Source organism: Anomaloglossus baeobatrachus, chromosome 7 (assembly GCF_048569485.1).
Source record: "Anomaloglossus baeobatrachus isolate aAnoBae1 chromosome 7, aAnoBae1.hap1, whole genome shotgun sequence".
Lineage (NCBI taxonomy): Eukaryota > Metazoa > Chordata > Amphibia > Anura > Aromobatidae > Anomaloglossus > Anomaloglossus baeobatrachus.
Window position 1 is genome coordinate 164,920,663 of NC_134359.1, and position 23,579 is coordinate 164,944,241.

General features: G+C 46.2%; 1 protein-coding gene across 2 annotated transcripts in view; it reads right to left on the reverse strand.

Annotated features, from left to right (window-relative positions):
- The window catches only part of PIKFYVE (phosphoinositide kinase, FYVE-type zinc finger containing), a 460,760-nt gene that overhangs the window by 347,646 nt on the left and 89,535 nt on the right, over positions 1-23,579 (reverse strand). For both annotated transcript variants that reach the window (XM_075317792.1, XM_075317791.1), the window contains 5 exons: positions 6,891-6,953; positions 4,800-4,929; positions 4,542-4,719; positions 616-690; positions 431-538 (listed from right to left, as the gene is read on the reverse strand). In XM_075317792.1, the coding sequence (XP_075173907.1) occupies positions 431-538; positions 616-690; positions 4,542-4,719; positions 4,800-4,929; positions 6,891-6,953 (554 nt within the window). The remainder of the gene's footprint in view (positions 1-430; positions 539-615; positions 691-4,541; positions 4,720-4,799; positions 4,930-6,890; positions 6,954-23,579) is intronic.

Sequence of the window (23,579 nt, forward strand, 5' to 3'; positions counted from 1 at the left end):
CTCGACCTTCATTTTAATAACACAAGACTTGAAATAACACTAATGTGGAGCAAGAGAGTTTGACTAAGCTCAAATCGGTGACTTTGGATGTGCTGAAGTATAGAAGTGCTAATACAAAGTCCCTGAAAATCACAATTTGTTCAATGTTACATTACCCTAAAAGGTGCACAAGAAACATATCCTACTGATTTCCAATGGAAGTAAATACTAATGTGGTCACAAAACATCATAAAAATTACATATAACATTTTTTTAAAATAAATAAATAATTGGGTTAAAAAGGAAAAATTAGCAACATGACCCAGAGGTATTACAGCAGCACCAAGGATGCATGTATAACTGTGAATCCTGTGCGTTATCCCAAGGTGCTGGTTACCAGAGTCCCAGCTTCAGTCTGTCCTATGTCTGGAATTGATTTTTTAGGACTAACCTGAAGCACGATTGGATCAATGCATGTAAACTTTGTCTCTTCTCGGTACAAGTATTCTATGGAGCATTTTAACAGCAGAATTTTAGGGCCTTTAATGCAGGGATTCATCTGGAACAAAGAACACAAGAGTGAGGAGCACAGGTAAGACTACGTCTAAACAGACGGTAGGACAGAAAGGACATTACCTTTTTGTGGGCAATATTTTTGGTGCAGACAAAGCCATTAACCACCATGGAGTCGACTTTTTTTCCACCAGGGATCTATTCATGAAAACATAAAATAAATATCTGCAGAACAAAAAAAATAAGGGAAATCTACAGAACCAAAGCCATTTTCTCATGTAGGGGTACTCTGAAATATAGAATCGCCATACTGGAAATTAGTTTCCAGTTTAATGATATTAAAAGAAAAAAAAGGGGAAAGACAATATTACTGGTGACACATTTCTGGAGAAATAGATAAGTTCCTAATAATATCCAGATAGTGAAAAGGCGACTAAAAGCTACAAGGACGTGAAGGAGATGCCACTATTGACCAAGAACATCTCCTAGAAGCTGTCACAGTGTATTGTGCGGCAATGTATCACTCTCCCTGCGATTATCTTCTCTTGATTCAGTAAAATATAGCAATTGCCATGGTACGGAGCTTTTTAGGCTTTTCTAACTTCGGGGGTGGGTGTGGGGGTGGTGGAGGGTCACAGCAATCCCTTGTCTTCATGATACCATTTTTTTCTTGAGAAAAATTCTGGTTGGTATGTGTGTTCTAGGTCAGTAGTGTCAGCGCATTGCTGTTATTACATGTGCCGGCATGCTCTGCCTTCTCTGCTCGGTGCACACAGTCATTCCCACTAATATGAGGCATCATCCAATAAGGGACATCACTTCGGGCAGGACTGGGAAGGCTCCCTGTGACCAGTACACTTCTTGTAATCACAGCCAGCTTACACATTGCTGCCAAATTAATACGGCCACAGGTGGGAATTTGGTAAGGGACCAACGTATAAGTAAATTGCAAAAAATGAAGTAGAGTGGCTGTGAGCAGATTAATGCAGATACAATTATTCCTGTAAAGGCCCTTAAAAAGGACATAATTATACCTCTGTATTGATGGATAACATTATCAATAACTCTGCCCCTAGAAGCATTAGTTGGAATGTTTTTGGGGGACCCAACATACTACATACAGTCATATGATAAAGTTTGGGCACCCCTATTAATGTTAACCTTTTTTCTTTATAACACTTTGGGTTTTTGCAACAGCTATTTCAGTTTCATATATCTAATAACTGATGGACTCAGTAATATTTCTGGATTGAAATGAGGTTTATTGTACTAACAGAAAATGTGCAATCCGCATTTAAACAAAATTTGACCGGTGCAAAAGTATGGGCACCCTTATCAATTTCTTGATTTGAACACTCCTAACTACTTTTTACTGACTTACTAAAGCACTAAATTGGTTTTGTAACCTCATTGAGCTTTGAACTTCATAGGCAGGTGTATCCAATCATGAGAAAAGGTTTTTAAGGTGGCCACTTGCAAGTTGTTCACCTATTTGAATCTCCTATGAAGAGTGGCATCATGGGCTCCTCAAAACAACTCTCAAATGATCTGAAAACAGATTATTCAACATAGTTGTTCAGGAGAAGGATACAAAAAGTTGTCTCAGAGATTTAAACTGTCAGTTTCCACTGTGACGAACATCGTAAGGAAATGGAACAACACAGGTACAGTTCTTGCTAAGCCCAGAAGTGGCAGGCCAAGAAAAATATCAGAAAGGCAGAGAAGAATGGTGAGAACAGTCAAGGACAATCCACAGACCACCTCCAAAGACCTGCAGCATCATCTTGCTGCAGATGGTGTCAATGTGCATCGGTCAACAATACAGCGCACTTTGCACAAGGAGAAGCTGTATGGGAGAGTGATGTGAAAGAAGCCGTTTCTGCAAGCACGTGTTAAAAACATTAAAATTAATACATCTAGTTATCAAACATTTTATAGTAGGACATATATGTTCACAGTTCTGTTTATGTTGGAGGGCATAGTTTATTAATAAAGTTCTTATAAGGAATAAATATTAAAATATCCATATTGAATATACATAAGTGCTGACGTGGAAGGATATATATATTCTTCTGGAAGCTTCTAGTGATTATGTCATGGAACTGTGTTCAGTTGAAACACCCTATATGGACTGAACAGTTGTCATATAACACACGATGGAGGGGGCTATTGTCGCTCCTGCACGTTGTCAGCTGTCCCAGAAGGCTCCGAGGCTGCAAGATGAACACATGCTGTCCAGCCTAGGGGATATCACCCCTTCTTTGCCATTCAGAATCCAAGGAGAGATGGATGAAGATTTTCTATTGATCAATATGGACTAAATGAACTCTTTTACGTAAGCTAACGAAGTATATTATTTTTCCTTTCTGTAACTGAACCCTGGCAACCATTTTTTTAAATAGATAAAATACATTTATTTTTTACATTTTTGAAGTCCTTTCTTTCATGCGCTTTTACGTATTTGAAGAAAAATATATTTAAGAGTATATTTTTTAACAGCACGCCACAAACAGAGTCGCCTGAGGTATGCAAAAGCACATTTGGACAAGCCAGTTACATTTTGGAAGAAGATCCTGTGGACTGATGAAACAAAGATTGAGTTGTTTGGTCATACAGAAAGGCGTTATGCATGGAGGCAAAAAAAACCACGGCATTCCAAGAAAAGCACTTGCTACCCACAGTAAAATTTGGTGGTGGTTCCATCATGCTTTGGGGCTGTGTGGCCAATGCCGGCACCGGGAATCTTGTTAAAGTTGAGGGTCGCATGGATTCAACTCAGTATTAGCAGATTCTTGACAATAATGTGCAAGAATCAGTGACGAAGTTGAAGTTACGCAGGGGACGGATATTTTAGCAAGACAATGATCCAAAACACCGCTCCAAATCTACTCAGGCATTCATGCAGAGGAACAGTTACAATGTTCTGGAATGGCCATCCCAGTCCCCAGACCTGAATATCATTGAATATCTGTGGGATGATTTGAAGCGTGCTGTCCATGCTCGGCGACCATCAAACTTAACTGAACTGAAATTGTTTTGTAAACAGGAATGGTCAAATATACCTTCATCCAGGATCCAGGAACTCATTAAAAGCTACAGGAAGCGACTAGAGGCTGTTATTTTTGCAAAAGGAGGATCTACAAAATATTAATGTCACTTTTATGTTGAGGTGTCCATACTTATGCACCGGTCAAATTTTGTTTAAATGCGGATTGCACATTTTCTGTTAGTACAATAAACCTCATTTCAATCCAGAAATATTACTGAGTCCATCAGTTATTAGATATATGAAACTGAAATAGCAGTTGCAAAAACCCAAATTGTTATAAAAAAAAGGGTTAACATTAATAGGGATGCCCAAACTTTTTCATATGACTGTATTTGTCTTCAGTCCTCTGAACATGTAGGAAAAGGTTAGTTTTTACTGTTGGAGGCATGAACTAACAGATCATCTAGAAGGAATCTGTCAACAGGTTTTTGCTACCCCACGTAGAGACAGGGACTCCAATTACAGCGATGTGTCACATACTGGAATGCTTGCTGCAGATTTGATAAAATCCCTGTTTCATCTGCTGCAGTTCTCTGAAAGCCAAGCTGTACACTGTGCATAGGCAGAAAACTAACAATCAATGGAGGAGGTGGGGTTGTGCAGAGCTCATGAATATGAAGAACCAAAATGGGAGCAGGTTTAGGCGCCCTTCAGTGATAATCTCCTGCAGAAATAAATACTGTGACTTAGTCAAAATCACAGTAAGCAGCCCAGCAAATGACATTGCAGGAATCACGATCTCTGTGTGTATTCCCCTACTCTGATTAGGTTGTGAAAACCCGGTAACAGATTCCCTTTAAACCAGTAACAGAAGTAAATCAAGTCTAATAACCAATGGACTATAAATCTGTGCAAGAAAATGAAAGCAAAAGTGGAATAAAACCATTGACTTTCTAGAATCTGTAGGTTTTTTTTATAAATGATCATCACTGTTGTGGTTACATTAGCATTCTGTCATCAGTAAGAGAGACATAATGTTCTACCATATGGGGTCACATACTTTTTTGATGTGGATATACTGGCGGATATCCATATCATCATCATTTTTTACATCAGGCCGGACGGTCTGCACCACCTGACACACTACTGGCACAATAACGTCTTGCCATGAGAGCGACAGCGACTCATTATACAGCAGCTGCTGTAAAAGAGACATCATGTGACTGTGGTTGGCTGATCTGAAAGAGAAACAACACTAAACATTACAGAATGCTCTGCTCCTCCTTTATACTCACACGGGCATAGGAATATTCCTTACAAAAGTCTTTCCATTGCCTGTTTCTCTCCATTTTCTTCTCGCAGCTGATCCAGGGTGTTATGGTGCCAGCCCAGTGGAGTAAATGGAAGGTCTTTAGATTTCTCCTCAACTCGTCTGTTAAATAGTGACTCTAGAAGAAATCATTTACTCAGACCCTTTTCATTGTAAAAAGACTAAGTCTTGAATGCTAAATAAACTTCATTGCTTTCACCAATTATATTCTTACGGCTTTAAGACAACCTATCACCAGATGAAAAACGTGTCCTGTTTTTGCTCTTATTTTATTCCCGCTGAACCCCTTAAGTATTCTTTTATTTTTGTAAAAATCTGCCATATACTTCCAGAGATATGGGCCTTTTTATTTAGCGTTCATTCTTACGGTCTTTTCCAGGGGGTGTGACTCGCAGGATTCTCTGGGGCATGTCTTATGACTGCTCTGAAATTACCGCCCACTTGGTAAAGATCTTTATAATTACCACTAAATAAAATGCCCCATATTTATGGATCTGCACAGAGAATTTCAAAGAAGAAAAAAGAAGAATACTTAGAGCAGCAGTGAGGAAGACATAAGAGCAAGAAATGGACACTTACACTTGGGACAGGTCCTATAACCATTTATTTTTGAGATCCAATGGTAGAAACAAGATGAGGGAGGAGGTGATATTGGACATTTGTTTAGATGCAAATACTACTTTTTAAAGAAAATCTTTGGGGGGAAAATTACTCAATTGGGCTAGGACTAAAGCTATAGTCAACCTAATAAAATACTAAACTAAATAAAAGGCTGACAAACCATGCAGTAAGGGACGCTCTGGATCCTGCATTAGTATAAATTATTCATAGATATTAATTGTAGATAAGAGCCATAATTGTTTACCTAGTTAGCCAACATACAATCCATAGTGTTTCTAAGCCGTAGAGTTCCTTATACATATTCTGGAGTATCACATTTAGCTTTTAGTGAAGGAGTGGTTACAAAAGTGTGTGATATGGCGGGAGGGTTGGCTTTCCTGCTGGATTCACAGTTTAGAACGTATTTTTTCCTTGTTCTCTAAACTCGTTTTGCTTTCTCTTTTTCTTTACTCTTGTACTGCTCACACACAGTGTTCCCCTAGACTACTCTCTCCCTCTGCCGGACCCCTGATTATAGTACAGCATTTTCATTACTGGCCAGGATGATTTTGTTTTCCTTCTTCAGATTTATGCCCGGAATCATAAGATCTTCTGTGGTCACTACACAGTGTACGCAGATTCCTTTAGTTACCCTGCTCCACCTGCTAAGTTAACAAATAAAAAAGGTCCGTGGAGCCTCTGTTAGAAGTCTCAACACAGAAACCAGCCAGATATCCCTCCGGGAAGGGCCCAGCCAAGGGGTGACTATTTTTAGGAGACCACCATAACCACCATATTAAGTGGCCTTTTTAGTCAATATCCAACTTTTTGACAAGTTTAAAGAAATGACAAGGGAAATACCAAGACCAGGTATCCATCCACAGACAGCCGTTTGGGGGTATTGCCCCTCATCAGTGTGGAGTAGGATTCTGGCCGGGTGGGAGCAATGCCTAGTAGACCAACAAAACAAAACAATCACTGATCTCGGGGAGACCAGCCAGAGAAAACACTGCCGGCAACCGAGCGTTGTTTTGTTTTGTTGGTCTACTAGGCATTGCTCCCACCCGACCAGAATCCTACTCTACACTGATGAGGGGCAATACCCCGAAACGGCTGTCTGTGGATGGATACCTGGCCTTGGTATTTCCCTTGTCATATCTTTAAACTTGTCAAAAAGTTGGATATTGACTAAAAGGGCCACTTAATATGGTGGTTATGGAGGTCTCCTAAAAAGAGTCACCCCTTGGCTGGGCCCTTCCCGCAGGGATATCTGGATGGTTTCTGTGTTGAGACTGCTAACAGAGGCTCCACGGACCTTTTTGATTTGCATATTTCCCAGGGGGCAATGTACCTAGGATTTCACTGTCTTGAGCGCCCTCGCTGGCTGCCGGCAGTGTTTTCTCTGGCTGGTCTCCCCGAGATCAGTGATTGTTAAGTTAACAAATAAAGGCACACACTTTAAAAACAAAAACACTTTACCTTTTATAAAGGCATCACTTATTGAGATCATCTGCTGTCCACCATCTTCAGGCTGAAGAAAGTCTAAAGGGGTAAAATAATGAGAGCAGAGAAAATAGACGACATTACTCAAGAGTTCCGACTATAGAAAGTACAGAGCGCACCCTGGACTGAGTCATAGAAAACCTCAAATTACTGCTTCTCTATAGTGCTCGGCTCGCTGAAGTGCCGCCTCACACGGTTCGGCCAACAAGGAGCTGGTATGTTCCCCCAGTGTCAGCTCCTGATAAACCAGTTTCCTCCCACAATAAGACTATGATCATTTTTGCGTTTTTGTTAGCTGCTTCATGTGTGTGCAGGATAACGATGGTGACATTATAAGTGTTATGTAAAAGCATGTCTCTTAGAAAATGGAATAAAATAGAATTGTTTAATAGAAATGAAAATATATATGTGTGTAATAATATACATTTAAAATAAAACAAAAAAAACGGATTTTTGTGTACTCACCGTAAAATCGTTTTCTCTTAGCCATCATTGGGGGACACAGGACCATGGGTGTTATGCTGCCTATCCATAGGAGGACACTAAGTAGATGCAAAAACATAGCTCCTCCTCTGCAGTATACACCCCCTGGCCGGGCCAGGCAAGCTCAGTTTTAGTACACAAGCAGTAGGAGAAAAAAATCAGTAAAAAATTCTCAACAGAGGAACATGAGAAAAGAAGAGTCATAACCAAATAAGGTACTGAGAGAACAAAGGTCCAACAGGGCAACAGGGTGGGTGCTGTGTCCCCCAATGATGGCTAAGAGAAAACGATTTTACGGTGAGTACACAAAAATGCGTTTTTCTCTGACGCCTCATTGGGGGACACAGGACCATGGGACGTCCTAAAGCAGTCCATGGGTGGCTAAACAATAAACAACGCAATCCAAGGACTAGGAACCAGTCCCAGATAGTGGAGTACCTATCTCAGTAGGCGCTCCTGGCTATCGTTTGCAGAATTTGCCTACCTAGGTTCGCCTCAGCCGAAGCCTGGGTATGGATTCAGTAATGCTTTGAAACAGTATGTAGGCAAGACCAGGTCGCAGACTTATACCTCTGTTCCACTGAAGGCTGATGCCTAATGGCCCAAGAGGCGCCAACTCCTCGCGTGGAATGAGTCCGCAGCCCACTAGGAATGGGCTTAAGTTGCAAGCGGTAGACTTCCTGGATCGCAGAGCGAATCCAGCGAGCCAGCGTTGCCTATGAAGCTGCCTGTCCTTTCTTAGGCCTTTCAGGAATGACGAACAAGGAGTCTATGTTCCTAAAGGGGATGTCGGGGTACGTAATATCGGATAGCCCTCACAAGATGAAACCTTTCCACCCTATGGACTGGGTGTGGACAAAAAGGAAGTCAGAACAATGTCCTCGTTTATATGAAACGGGGAAATAACCATCGGAAAAAAATCCGGAAACGGGCGTAGAACCACCTTGTCCTGATGAAAGATCAGAAAGGGTTCGCGGCAAGAGTGATGCCAGTTCCGAAACTTGTCTGATGGACGTAATCGCCACTAAGAATGTTACCTTCCAGGAGAGAAGAGAAGATTCCTTAAGAGGTTCAAAAGGGGACCTCTGGATACCGTCCAAAACGAGATTGAGGTCCCATGGGTCCAGCGACCGTTTATACAGGGAAACTAGATGGGAAATACCCTTGAGGAAAGTCTTGACTTGCGGATTGCAAGCTAGGCGGTATTGATAGAATATTGAGAGAGATGAAACCTGCCCCTTAAGGGAGCTGAGGGCCAACCCCTTTTGCAACCTGACTGCAAAAAAAAAAATAAAAATCAAGAATTCTGGGGATCGCCAGAGGCATATGTTGGACATTAGATTCCCTGCACTGGGAAAGAAAAGTTTTCCACGTATGGTAGTAAATATGGGATGAAGACCGGCTTTCGGGCACTGTACATGGTGGAGATGACCGCAGGAGAGAATCTCCCTCTTTTTAAAGTCCAGGTCTCAATGGCCAGGCCGTCAGCTTCAGGGCTCTGGAGTTCTGATGGGAAATGGGCCCTTGGGTCAGAAAGTCTGGGATGCTTACGAGGCGCCAAGAGCAATTGTACTAATTCAGCATACCAGGCGCACCTGGGCTAGTCCGGTGCCATTAGTATCACCGGGACTCCTTCTGCCTTGATCTTCCTGATTACTCGCGGCAGCAGGGGCAGAGGCGAAAAACATGTAAGTTGGACGGAAACGACTTCAGGAGACTAGAGCATCCGCGCCAATGGACTGTGGGTCACGTGACCTGGCTAAGAACGTGGGTACCTTTGCGTTCAACCTTGAGGCCATTAGATTATTATTTATTATTTATTTATAGAGCACCATTAATTCCACGTCTGGTGTACTCCAGTGAGTGCAGATGTGTGGGAACACGTCTGGGTGGAGAAACCACTCTCCGGTGGACAAGGCATTGGCGACTTAGAAGGTCCGCCACCCAGTTCTCTACTCCCGGTATGTGTAACGTTGAAAACACAGACCCCCGTCGATTCGGTCCAGGTGAGGATCCTGAGGACCTCGAGATAAGCTGTCTTGCTGCTGGTACCTCCCTGCTGATTGACATGGACAATGCAACAGCTGTGGCCTAATTGGACCCGAATGAAACGACCTGCTAGCAGAAGGGGGGGATGACCTGAGCGCGAGAAGATCGCGCTGATTTTCAGGATGATTTCTGGGAAGGGAAGACTCCTGGGGTGTCCAACGTCCCGAAGCAGTGTGGAGCCAGTACGCTGCTCCCCAGACTAAGAGGCTGGCGTCCGTTGTCAGAAGTAGCCAGTCGACTTGGGGGAGCAAAACTCCTTCTCGATATGGAAGAGGACTGAAGCCACCAGTAAAGCGCATACCTGACTAAAAGGTGTCAGGTGAAAAGTTCGTCCAAGGAAAAGGGGCTCTTGTCCCAGGCAGCTAGAAGCGCAAGCTGCAGTGGGCGGTGGTGTGGCTAAGCGAGCAGCACTGCCTCTATAGTCGCCGCTATCCTACCTAGCACTCTCATATTGAATCGTATGAAGTGACAGGAGTACGTAGAGGGCAGTGTACCGCTTGTTGTAGAGCGGTCGCCTTGACTTGAGGGAGAAATATCAAGCCCCGAAGAGTGTCCAGGGACATGCCCAGGGAGGTGACAGATTTTGACGCGACCGGGGATGATTTGACTGGAGTCAGAAGCCGCCCTAAGTGGGATAAGGTGCCCACAGAGATCTGCACGCTGGTTGAGCCCTTGATGAGGAGGTCATCCAAGCAAGGCACAACAGCCACTCTCCTGGCGTGAAGGGCACTCATGGCGGCTGCCATGACCTTAGTTAAGACCCTTGGTGCTGTGGCAGAGCCGAGGGAAGGGCCACAAATGAAAAAAAGAAGTCCTGAACCACGAAGCAGAGGAACTTTGGTGAGCTAGAGCGATGGGTATGTGCAGGTACGCGTCCCTGAAGCTAGGGAGGCAAGGAATTCTCCTTCGACCATAAAGGTAATAATGGACCCTAGGAAGTCCATTCTGAATCTCCTTACGTGCACATGTTTGCTCAGGTGTTAAAGGTCCAGAATGGGACAAACTGACCCATCTTTTTTTTTTTTGGCGACCACGATAGGTTGGAATAGCCTTGAACCTCTCGCCGTCCGGAACAGGTACCATCACCCCTGCCGCTTGGAGGGAGTAGATTGCTGAGGAGAAGGCCTCTTGGTGTTTCGGAGCGTTTGGCGGGGGTTTGAGAGAAAAGACTGACCAGGGGATCGGGTTCAGAATTCAAAGTGGTAACCGGAAGACACAAGGTATCACACCCATTTGTGGTCTGAGGCGGCGGCCCAGATGGAGAGGGACGAGACTTCTCGGTCTTTGTCTAGACTGCTAGGACGAGGTGGACTCGGGGAGGGCTGAGAAGGTCGGGCCCTGCATGTCTAGTAAAAAACATCCTGGGCTAGAGTTGGGGGAGGGAGGTACTCTTTTCCTCCCGTGGCATCAGACAAAAAAAAGAGCCTGTCCAGACGATCGGCAAACCAATCGGTCTGGAAAGGAGTACTGTGAGAGGCTTCTTAGAGACCGAGTCCACTCTCCATTATCGGAACCAGAGGGCCTTACGGATGGCTATAGTATTTGAGGCGGCAATAACTGCGCAGGTAGCAGCGCCGAGGGAGGCCTGCATGAGGTACTCCGCCGCCGCAGCAATGTGAACAGTTACATCTGTGAGGGTCTGAGGGAAACTGGTAGTCCTGGTGCCTGTGCGACCCACACGGAAGGGGAGAGGGACCCGCGGCCTCGAGGCAGAGTGATCGAGCTGCTCCACTTGTCTGTCTGTCAGGTCCTTGAAGGAGGATCCATCAAGTAAAAGACAGGAGGGTCTTTCAGGCAGGTGGAAGCCGGGTGAGGGTCCACCGAGGCCGGATCGGCCCAGCCCTTAGAGACAGCTAAGCCAAAGGGGTACAGGGACTCCATGAGTTTACGGATACCTAAGTGGCGTCAAAAGAACGGAATTTTGTTTACTTACCGTAAATTCCTTTTCTTCTAGCTCTAATTGGGAGACCCAGACAATTGGGGTGTATAGGCTATGCCTCCGGAGGCAGCACAAAGTATTACACTCAAAAGTGTTAAGCCCCTCCCCTTCTGCCTATACACCCCCCGTGCTCCCACGGGCTCCTCAGTTTTGATGCAAAAGCAAGAAGGAGGAAATATAATTACAAACTGGTTTAAAGTAACTTCAATCCGAAGGAACATCGGAGAACTGAAACCATTCAACATGAACAACATGTGTACACAAAAAAACAGGGGCGGGTGCTGGGTCTCCCAATTAGAGCTAGAAGAAAAGGAATTTACGGTAAGTAAACAAAATTCCGTTCTTCTTTTTCGCTCTATTGGGAGACCCAGACAATTGGGACGTCCAAAAGCAGTCCCTGGGTGGGTAAAATAATACCTCGTAAGAGAGCCGTAAAACGGCCCTTTCCTACAGGTGGGCAACCGCCGCCTGAAGGACTCGTCTACCTAGGCTGGCATCCGCCGCAGCATAGGTATGCACCTGATAGTGTTTCGTGAAAGTGTGCAGGCTCGACCAGGTAGCCGCCTGACACACCTGCTGAGCCGTAGCCTGGTGCCTCAAAGCCCAGGACGCGCCCACGGCTCTGGTAGAATGGGCCTTCAGCCCTGAGGGAACCGGAAGCCCAGCCGAACGGTAAGCTTCGATAATTGGCTCCTTGATCCACCGAGCCAGGGTTGATTTGGAAGCCTGTGACCCTTTACGCTGGCCAGCGACAAGGACAAAGAGTGCATCCGAGCGGCGCAGGGGCGCCGTACGAGAAATGTAGAATCTGAGTGCTCTCACCAGATCTAACAAGTGCAAATCCTTTTCACATTGGTGAACTGGATGAGGATAAAAAGAAGGTAAGGAGATATCCTGATTGAGATGAAAGGGGGATACAACCTTAGGGAGAAATTCCGGAACCGGACGTAGAACCACCTTGTCCTGGTGAAACACCAGAAAAGGGGCTTTGCATGACAACGCTGCTAGCTCAGACACTCTCCGAAGAGAGGTGACTGCTACTAGGAAGACCACCTTCTGCGAAAGGCGTGAGAGAGAGATATCTCTCATTGGCTCGAATGGTGGTTTCTGAAGAACCATCAGCACCCTGTTCAGATCCCAGGGTTCTAACAGCCGCTTGGAAGGTGGAACGATGTGACAAACTCCCTGCAGGAACGTGCGTACCTGTGGAAGTCTAGCTAGGCGCTTCTGGAAAAACACCGAGAGCGCAGAAACTTGTCCCTTAAGGGAGCCAAGCGACAAACCCTTTTCCAGTCCAGATTGAAGGAAGGACAGAAAAGTAGGTAATGCAAATGGCCAGGGAGAAAAACCCTGAGCAGAGCACCATGACAGAAAAATTTTCCACGTCCTGTGATAGATCTTGGCGGACGTTGGTTTCCTAGCCTGTCTCATAGTGGCAATGACATCCTGAGATAATCCTGAAGACGCTAGGATCCAGGACTCAATGGCCACGCAGTCAGGTTGAGGGCCGCAGAATTCAGATGGAAAAACGGCCCTTGAGACAGCAAGTCTGTTCGGTCTGGTAGTGCCCACGGTTGGCCGACCGTGAGATGCCACAGACCCGGGTACCACGACCTCCTCGGCCAGTCTGGAGCGACGAGGATGGCGCGGCGGCAGTCGGCCCTGATCTTGCGTAACACTCTGGGCAACAGTGCCAGCGGAGGAAACACATACGGGAGCTGAAACTGCGACCAATCCTGAACTAAGGCGTCTGCCGCCAGAGCTCTGGGGTCTTGAGACCGTGCCATGAACATTGGTACCTTGTTGTTGTGCCGGGACGCCATGAGGTCGACGTCCGGCACCCCCCAGCGGCAACAGATCTCCTGAAACACGTCCGGGTGAAGGGACCATTCCCCTGCGTCCATGCCCTGGCGACTGAGACAATCTGCTTCCCAGTTTTCCACGCCTGGGATGTGAACTGCGGATATGGTGGAGGACGTGGCTTCCACCCACATCAAAATCCGCCGGACTTCCTGAAAGGCTTGACGATTGCGTGTGCCGCCTTGGTGATTGATGTATGCCACCGTTGTGGAATTGTCCGACTGAATTCGGATCTGCTTGCCTGCCAGCCACTGCTGGAACGCTTTCAGGGCAAGATACACTGCCCGAATTTCCAGAACATTGATCTGAAGCGAGGACTCTTGCCGGGTCCACGTACCCTGAGTCCTGTGGTGGAGAAAAACCGCTCCCCATCCTGACAGACTCGCGTCTGTCGTGACTACTTCCCAGGATGGGGGAAGGAAGGATTTCCCCTTCGATAATGAAGTGGGAAGAAGCCACCACCGAAGGGAGGCTTTGGTCGCCTGAGAGAGGGAGACGGTCCTGTCGAAGGACGTCGGCTTCCTGTCCCATTTGCGTAGGATGTCCCATTGAAGGGGACGCAGGTGAAACTGCGCGAAAGGGACTGCTTCCATTGCTGCCACCATCTTCCCCAAGAAGTGCATGAGGCGCCTCAAGGGGTGTGACTGGCCTTGAAGGAGAGACTGTACCCCTTTCTGTAGTGACTGCTGTTTGATCAGCGGAAGCTTCACTATCGCTGAGAGGGTATGAAACTCCATGCCAAGGTACGTCAGCGATTGGGCCGGTGTCAGATTTGACTTTGGAAAATTGATGATCCACCCGAAACTCTGGAGAGTCTCCAGGGTAACGTCGAGGCTGTGTTGGCATGCCTCTTGAGAGGGTGCCTTGATCAACAGATCGTCCAAGTACGGGATCACAGAATGACCCTGAGAATGGAGGACCGCTACTACAGTAGCCATAACCTTGGTGAAAACCCGTGGGGCTGTTGCCAGGCCGAATGGTAGTGCCACGAACTGTAGGTGTTCGTTTTCCATGGCGAAGCGCAAGAAGCGTTGGTGCTCTGGGGCAATCGGAACGTGGAGATAAGCATCTTTGATATCGATCGATGCAAGGAAATCTCCCTGGGACATTGAGGCGATGACGGAACGGAGGGATTCCATCCGGAACCGCCTGGTCTTTACGTGTTTGTTGAGAAGTTTCAGGTCCAGGACAGGACGGAAGGACCCGTCCTTCTTTGGGACCACAAACAAGTTGGAGTAAAAACCGTGGCCCTGTTGCTGAAGAGGAACAGGGACCACCACTCCTTCTGCCTTCAGGGTGCCCAGCGCCTGCCGAAGAGCCTCGGCTCGCTCGGGAGGCGGAGAGGACCGGAAGAATCGAGTCGGGGGACGAGAGATGAACTCTATCTTGTAACCGTGAGAGAGAATGTCTCTCACCCAGCGGTCTTTTATTTGTGGCAGCCAGGTGTCGCAAAAGCGGGAGCTACAAGTCCCAGCCGCGCCGCAGTGTCCCGTGGCAACGGCGGTCAGTGCGGTAGCCCTTACATATAAACACACTCAGCGATGCTGAGTGTGTAATGGCACATATAGACCCGGTCAGCGCCGCGGTCCCCGGTGCACTAGCACACCCAGCAAAGCTGAGGTGATGCCGTGCGCGGTCCCCATAGGGATACAGAGTACCTTTAAGATGCAGGGCCATGTCCCTGAACGGTATCGGCTCCTATCCATCAGGCTCCACAGGAGTTGTGGATGAAGCCCGGTCTCAGTGCCTGGAGACCGATAAGATCCCACTTCACCCAGAGCCCTAAGGGGGATGGGGAAGGAAAACAGCATGTGGGCTCCAGCCTCCGTACCCGCAATGGATACCTCAACCTTAACAACACCGCCGACAAAAGTGGGGTGAGAAGGGAGCATGCTGGGGGCCCTATATGGGCCCACTTTTCTTCCATCCGACCTAGTCAGCAGATGCTGCTGACTAATCTGTGGAGCTGTGCTTGCATGTCTGCCTCCTTCGCACAAAGCATAAAAACTGAGGAGCCCGTGGGAGCACGGGGGGTGTATAGGCAGAAGGGGAGGGGCTTAACACTTTTGAGTGTAATACTTTGTGCTGCCTCCGGAGGCATAGCCTATACACCCCAATTGTCTGGGTCTCCCAATAGAGCGAAAAAGAAAGCTCTTTTTTTTTTTTGAGGTTTCTTAACCCTTTTAAAGGAGACCGCAGGGTCAGTAGTAGTGGATGGGAGATCTTCCACATGCAGAGTTTTGGTTGAGTGCTGCAATAAGGGAGTCCATCGCAGCATGATCGCTCGGGGAGGTTGAAACCAAGGAATCATCCCGGTACAAACATCATTTCCCTTCCTCCGGCTCCTCAGAGACCATGGAACATGTGGGAGAACCCCATGTGTACCCCAGAGGGAGACTCATGGGGGTCATGCCCTTTTTTTGATCTGCAACCGGTGAAGCAGAGGGCTGATTCTTATCAGAAGGACTCTCTATAAAAGGTGTCATCAGGCTTCGTTCAGTCCAGGGGCCCCGAGGGGTGTAGGACGATGTTGCATAGCCAGCACCAGGTTCTGGGAACTGTGCCCATTCTGGGGGACCGGGAGCCGAAGGCTCTAGGCTGGCAGTGGTTGTGGCGGGGGGAGCTAGAAAGGCACCGGACTCACAGAAGGAAGAGGTGCTATCATCCCCTAGTAGCTCAGCATGGCAGGATACATTAATAGTCTTATAGTTGTTGCTGTAGTTGTGCAGGGCATAAAACATGTAACTGCAGCCCCTGGCTGATGAGCCACAAACTCTGTTTGTAATGAGGGAGCAATGCTCTGCAGAGTTAATATGCATGTGAGGCTACAACTCATCCAGAACCCTGATGACCCCTTCCCCCTCCTGCGTCACAGTTCCTGTGGGAAGGAGGAAGGCAGCTCTGAGAGACGCCCACAGGCTCTGATCACAACAAAAGGGAGCAATGCAATGCCCTTGCAGCAATGCTCTGCAGATCCTGTGTGAGGAGGGTTACGCGCGCTTTCGTGAGGGAGCGTGGCTTATCGAGTGTCGTAGGGGGCAGGGCTTAGCTCTGACAAGAAGGCATGAGAAAATATAACAAACAAAAAAATGGTGGGAAGGGACTCCCCTTCCCCCCTCCAGCCCTGTACAACAATGGTGGACAGAAAAACCTCTATAAGTGTACCGCAGCTGCGGGTGCACTTAGTCCAGGGAGTTGTCCCCTCCCCCCGCCACAGGTGGAATGCTATGCAGGAGTCTGCAATCACAGCCCATGTGCATCCAGTCAGTGTGACCTTTGCTCCAATTTCCTGTCAGGGAGCCAAATCACAGCCCATGTGCATCCAGTCAGTGTGATCTTTGCTCCAGTTTCCTGTCAGGGAGCCAGTGTGCAGATTCTGACGCCTGCTGTGCCCGGTCACAGAACGTGTATCAACTCAGAGCCTGCCAGAGGGACTGAGGAATGCTCTGGGGCTCTGGAAAAATCTGAATTCTCTCACCTCAGCTCCTGTGGAGATGGCAGTCTGGTCACGCTGGTGCGGAGCGAATATTAACTCAGAGCCTGCAAGAGGGGCTGAGGAAGTTTTCATCTGCTCTGGAAAATCAATGAGACCTGTCGTCCAGTGAGTAACAGCCCAGGATCCAGCGTCGCAGGAGGTGGTACGGGGAGGCAACACTCCGCGTTCCCGCCTGTTGATGGTTTTGGGAAATCGGTCCCCGAAGGAACCGTCGCCCTCTAAAAACAAAAAATTCTTGCTGCAGTAGTCTGCAGAGATGTGCCTCCTATAGACACTAAGCTAAAACTGAGCTTAGTGTCCTCCTATGGATAGGCAGCATAACACCCATGGTCCTGTGTTCCCCAATGAGGCGTCAGAGAAAGTATGATTGCATTGTACCATATATACCAGGAATAATAATTCACAAAATGACAATATATCCTCGCCCTGGAGCCTATTAAAACCATCAAAACTCGTTCAACCAAATCATTGGTTTTACAAAATAGAAATAAATCTGGTATTATCACTAATCCAACAAGTAGCAGGGCTATTAAACCCCCAGGGATATGCGTGATTTTCATGTGTGGCGATACTGAATCAGGATGGATTTAATTAGGCCTCACACTGATCACCAGAGAATGCCTCCTTAATGAGAAGGTAATGAAAGCAAGCTCTACAAAGCGATATCCATTCATTATAATTCAACACAAAATAATAGAAAGCGGAGTAATTCAGCCGTGTTACTAGAACAGACTGATGCTAGAAGTCATTTATCAAGAAGATACAAGGCGACTAAAGGAATGATGCAAAATTATCCCCTCAGTGTTGACAAATAACAGAACACAACGCAAACATACTAACATGAGAAGACACGTAATCAAAATTGTAACTGTACATTACAAAGGTTCCACATTATTCCCACTGGCGACAGGGCAGACATCTACACGGTAGTGCACTTCTGTCCAAACACGTGTCGGATATCCTCAGATATGGCCACTGGCCACCACTCTTTCAGTGAGGCGTTGTCCTAGGTCAAGTAATTATCACTGCACTGACCTCCACAAATCGCCACATCTAACACCCTGCAACTTCTTTTCAGTGGGGCAACAACCTGGACTCTCTTCCCAGCCACAAGATCTGAACGACCAAAAACAATGGATGATTGAAGCAGTGGCGTCCTTATCTGAGGATATTCTGGCACGCGTCTGGACTGGACTACTGCCTAGACATCTGCCGGGTCACCAATGGAAATCACTTTGAACACTTATAGTCTATAGATAAATGTTATGTGTGGACTTGTGTAGACTTGTTGTTTCTATATGCAAGCAAAAACAATACCAGATGATACCAAAAACAATCCCATCTAATTTTGAAACCGGAGACTGAAAGTAAAGTATTTCCTGATGTTGTGAAATCACATGATGTGTTTCTGAAAGTGTTCCAATTGATGCAAGCCAGAAAAGACCACGGGTATGGATGGAGTACATTTGTGCGATTATTCATGCTACTTTCTGGTGAGCACTCCTGCTCTTCAGCCTTAGGCGATTTTAATTCTTCACTTGCAGGTTCCTGCCCGCCCATGAATTGGAGGTTTTTTGACGCAGAGAGAGGCATTAGAGTAGGCAGGGACCCAACAAAAAGAGGTCTTCCTGCCGTTGGGCTCACATAAAACTGGACATTTTTGTGTGCTAAGAATCTCTATTTTTAGATGTTTTTCATAGCAGTAATGCAAGTCTATATTCCCATATTCATTGTTACACTTATCTTAGCAATACAGAGTGCAAATGTCTTCTTTTTATTACTTTCTGGTGTAAATTATGGCCAATCTGTTAGGTCGAGGTGGACAACACCCGCTAACTAAGCCACACATTTTTATTTAAAGTGCATGGGATAATGTTCCGCAAAATCGAGAGACATTTATACACCATAAATCTGGCATAAGAGAGAACAGTATGTACTCAGGCTTATATAGGCCACAAGCACCTGGAGAATTCCTCAATAGTCCTTGAGCCCCTTGTTTTCCTAAAAGCAGCAAAGGTGATGGCCTGTAGATCATGGCTAAAGAAGGCACATCCTGATACCCGACTGCAGCAGGACAAGGGATGTAGAGGGATTCAGACAAGGTCTTGCGCTGCAAACTCAGGTTCTGTTGCTCTTCTTAGGCTACATTCACATGACCGTTCTGTTTCTGCGGTCCGCAAAAAACGGTCCGGTTTTTCCACAGATGCATCCGTGTGACATCCATTTGACAACCGCATCCGTTTCATTCCGTATACAGTCAGTGTGCCATCCGTTTGACTTCCGTTTTTTTTTTTGTTGTCCGCAAAAACACCGGAAGGAGCATTACATAGAGTCCACAGTATCTGGCCAGATGCTTGTCCCCATATAAAAAGTCTATGGGGAACAGAATCTGGTGCAAAGGGGTAAAAGCAAACGCTATATACTCACCGATCACCGGGACAACTAACAATGCTCCCGCGGCAGCTCTTTCTTCTTCCTGAGCCGGCCGCTCATTAGGCTCATAGATATTCACTGCTTCCCTCGCTCACCGGTCAGATGCACCCCCATGCTGAGTGACAGCTGTCTGACTGCAACCAATCACAGCCGCTGGTGGGTGGGTCTATATCGTACAGTAAAATAATTAAAAACCAAAAAAAAAAAAACGGCATGTGGTCCCCCCAATTTTGATACCCAGCCTAAATAAAGCTTCACAGTTGAGGGCTTGAGGGCTGATATTCTCAAGCTGGGGAGAACCATGTAATTGGGAGCCCCCCAGCCTAAAAATATCAGCCAGCAGGCGCCCGGAATTGCCGCATCCATTAGATGCGACAGTCACAGGACTTTACCCGCCTCTTCCTGAGCCGGTATTGCACCGGGATTGTCACATCTAATAGATGCGGCAATACTGGGCGGCTGCGGGCTGAGAATACCAGCCCCCAGCCGGCTTTATCTTGGCTGAATATCAAAATTAGAGGGGACCGCACGTCGTCGTTTTTTTAATTATTTATTTAAATAATAAAAAAAAAGCCACATGCGGTTTCTTTTAGGCCGGGGTCACACTTGCGAGGGACTCCTGTGAGTCTGAGATCGCAGCACAGCCATGCACACTTCTCACAGGAGCGAGCATGAGTTTGTAGGTACAGTCACGCTCATGTTCAGAGAGCGGCAGGCCGTGCCGGGTGCTGTCATGCCAAACTCGCACGAGTCTGACATCGCATCACCGGCACAGCCGCGCACTTGTGACAGGAGCGTGCATGTGTTTTTGAAACGCATGCACGTTCACCATACTAACCCGCAGACACTTGCACTGCTTTCCCTGCCCAGCGGTCATCCTGGAATTGGTTGCAGTCAGCTGACACGCTGCCACTCAGGGTGGGGGCGGGTCTATCTGCAACCAATTACACACGCCGGTGGGCGGGCAAAACAATGAATATTGATTTGTTGGCTCTGTAAGGGAAAACCATGACCCGGAAGGAAATTGCTGTCATGACACAGCCTCGGGTGAGAACATTGCGCGCGCTCCTACCCCCTTATCCCCGCCACAAACGTTTTTAATCTCCGGATTCTGGTCCCCATAGACTTATATGGGCACCGAAATCCGGAGCAGCTCCGAACTTTTTTTCAATCTGGCAGTGATTCGCCGGTCCCGGATTTTGGCGGGTTCGATCAACTCTAGTACTGACGTATTCACCCTCTCTTTCAAACGGATCCAATATTTCCTGGAGGACTCATCCACCAACCATGGGGCAGCAGCAGCTCTTCATCTTCAGGCCTCTACATGAGCTGTGCCGGCCACAACTGCACCAGGTGAGCGGTAACCAAGCACTTACTCACTCTCCCTCCCTAGGGTATCACCCGATGGTGCGCTCCGCACACATAGATTTCTGAATTTAAAGAATGACACCAAACAGACAAAAATCTGCAGCGTCAAAAAAAAAAAAAAAAAAAACACACAACACATAAAACTCACACTAGACCTCTGCTACATCAAGAACTACCCAAAAGATCATCGCGGGAACAATAAGTGTTCAGAGTGGATCAAATATTTCTTCCAATATCAAGGACTGTAGGGGATTTTTATATATGATACTTGTTCTATAGTTATTAGTATACAACTATTGTAAAAAACAACATGCACACAGGACAATCAAAAGGTTAAAAAAAATAACATGAAACTAAGATAAAAGCATATAGAGAAAGAACACTAACAAGCATAGCATAAAACATAGCAGCAATCAACTCCTACTGCTCACAAAAGCATTGGAAACAGAAAACATTACAAGGCAAATGAATTACTATATGGGCGACAAAAATAGCACGAGTAATTAAGTAATTATTATACATGTACATAAATAAGGTAAATCAAAAAAGATTTAGGATAAAAACACAACGTATGTCCTGCTCATTCCTTCAATCCCTAATATAGCAAAAATGAGGCAGGTGGGCATAATCATATACACTACCCTCGTCTATGGTGTAAAGTGAGCAAAACAAAAAAATACTGGAATATAACAATTATGTTCTGGGGAGATGTGGCTGCATCTCCAGATAACCCATAACGATCAAAGTGCATACATTTACAGCGCATCGTGCAGAGCTTTAACCTCATACTATTGTAAATTTACAGCATAGGGTTAAAGCATCTGTGATTGAGCAAGAGCAGGTTAGTTGTCTTGTATGTAATACACAGCCGCAAACACGGGAGAAATCAGTAATGGTATAGTACCGCTTCTGTCTCCCCTTTCACTGGCTAAACAGCACTCCATGAGCACTATATGTAGCACTATACACAGGTACGGGAGAGCTACTGGGTCCTAGCAGGCTTAGTGATCAACTTTGCCAGTGATTTGGGTCGCTACAGTTTTCTCCTGTAACTGGAGCTCTTATTGATGCCTCAGTTACAGTGGAAAAAAATGATCTCATAAAACATAGTTCCCTGGAAACCTTGATTATCTCTTGGAGGACAAATTATGTAAAATAAATATACATATATAAAATATCCGTGGGGGGGGGGGGGGGAAGCAATAAAAAGTCCCCATTAGAAAAATCAGTTTTTTTCTTATATAAAATACATTTTATAACAAATATTATAAAAACCTTTACATATAAAAGGTATTCAATTGACCATTATTACCTGCAATAAATCATTCAACAGAGTAGTTGATAGTTGATGTGAAACACAAACTATAAAAAAATGTAAAACTTAAAACTAAGGCAATAATTGCACTTTTCTATATTTGTGTCCTAAAAAAAAAATCTATACACAGTAAATTATTAAGTGCCTTGAAAAAGAATTTATTCCCCATTAACGTTTCCATATTTTTTCATGTTACACCCACAAACTTAAGGTCCAGTCACACTAAGCAACTTACCAGCGATCCCAACAACGATAGGGATCGCTGGTAAGTTGCTAGGAGGTTGCTGGTGAGATGTCACACTGCGACGCTCCATCGATCCCACCAGCAACCTGACCTGGCAGGGATCGCTGGAGCGTCGCTACACAAGTTGCTGGTGAGCTCACCAGCAACCAGTGACCAGCCCCCAGCGCCGCGTGGAAGATGCTGCACTTGGTAACTAAGGTAAATATCGGGTAACCAACCCGATATTTACCTTGGTTACCAGCGCACAGAGCTACACGTGCAGAGAGCAGGGAGCAGCGCACACTGAGCGCTGGCTCCCTGCTCTCCTAGTTACAGCACACATGGGGTTAATTACCCGATGTGTGCTGCAGCTAAATGTGCACAGAGCAGGGAGCAGCGCACAATGCTTAGCGCTGGCTCCTTGCTCTCCTAGCTACAGCACACATCGGGTTAATTAACCCGACGTGTCCTGCAGCTACATGTGCACAGAGCAGGAGCCGGCACTGACAGTGAGAGCGGCGGAGGCTGGTAACAAAGGTAAATATCGGGTAACCAAGGACAGGGCTTCTTGGTTACCAGATGTTTACATTGGTTACCAGCCTCCGCAGAAGCCGGCTCCTGCTGCCTGCACATTTAGTTGTTGCTGTCTCGCTGTCACACACAGCGATCTATGCTTCACAGCGGGACAGCAACAACTAAAAAATGGCCCAGGACATTCAGCAACAACCAACGACCTCACAGCAGGGGCCAGGTTGTTGCTGGATGTCACACACAGCAACATCGCTAGCAACGTCACAAAAGTTGTTCGTTAGCAGCGATGTTGCTAGCGATGTTGCTTAGTGTGACGGGGCCTTTAAATGTATGTCATTCGGATTTTATGTGCATTACCAACACAAAGTAGCAAGTATTTGTGACTTATAAACAGAACAATACATGGTTTGCTAAATATAAATCTGAAAATTGTGATGTGCATTTGTATTTAGCCTCTTGTAGTCTGATAATCCTAAAACTCTTGTGATCAATTGTCTCCATAAGTCACCTAATTATTAAATTAAGTCCAACTGCGTGTACATTATCCTCAGTTTAACTACAGCTGTCCTGTGAAGGACTCAGAGGTTTCTTTGAGTACATTAGGGATCAAACAGCATCATGAAAACCAAAGACCACACCGGACAGGTCAGGGATAGAGTTGTGGAAAAGAGTAAAGCAGGGTTAGGTTAAAAACATAAAAATAGGGTTAGGGAAGCTGGTCAGAGATGATGTGAAAATGGATGGAACTAAAAACTGGGTTATCCTGGGAGAAACCTGTTCGATGTTGCAAAACACTTGAGACTGGGATGTAGGATCATCTTCCAGTGGAACCTTAAACATCCTCCCAGAGTTACAAAGGATGGTTTCGATAAACGTATATTCATGTGTGCTAATGGTCCAGTCCCAGTCCAGACCTAAATCTCATTGAGAATCTGAGGCAAGACTTGAAAATTGCTGATCACCGACGT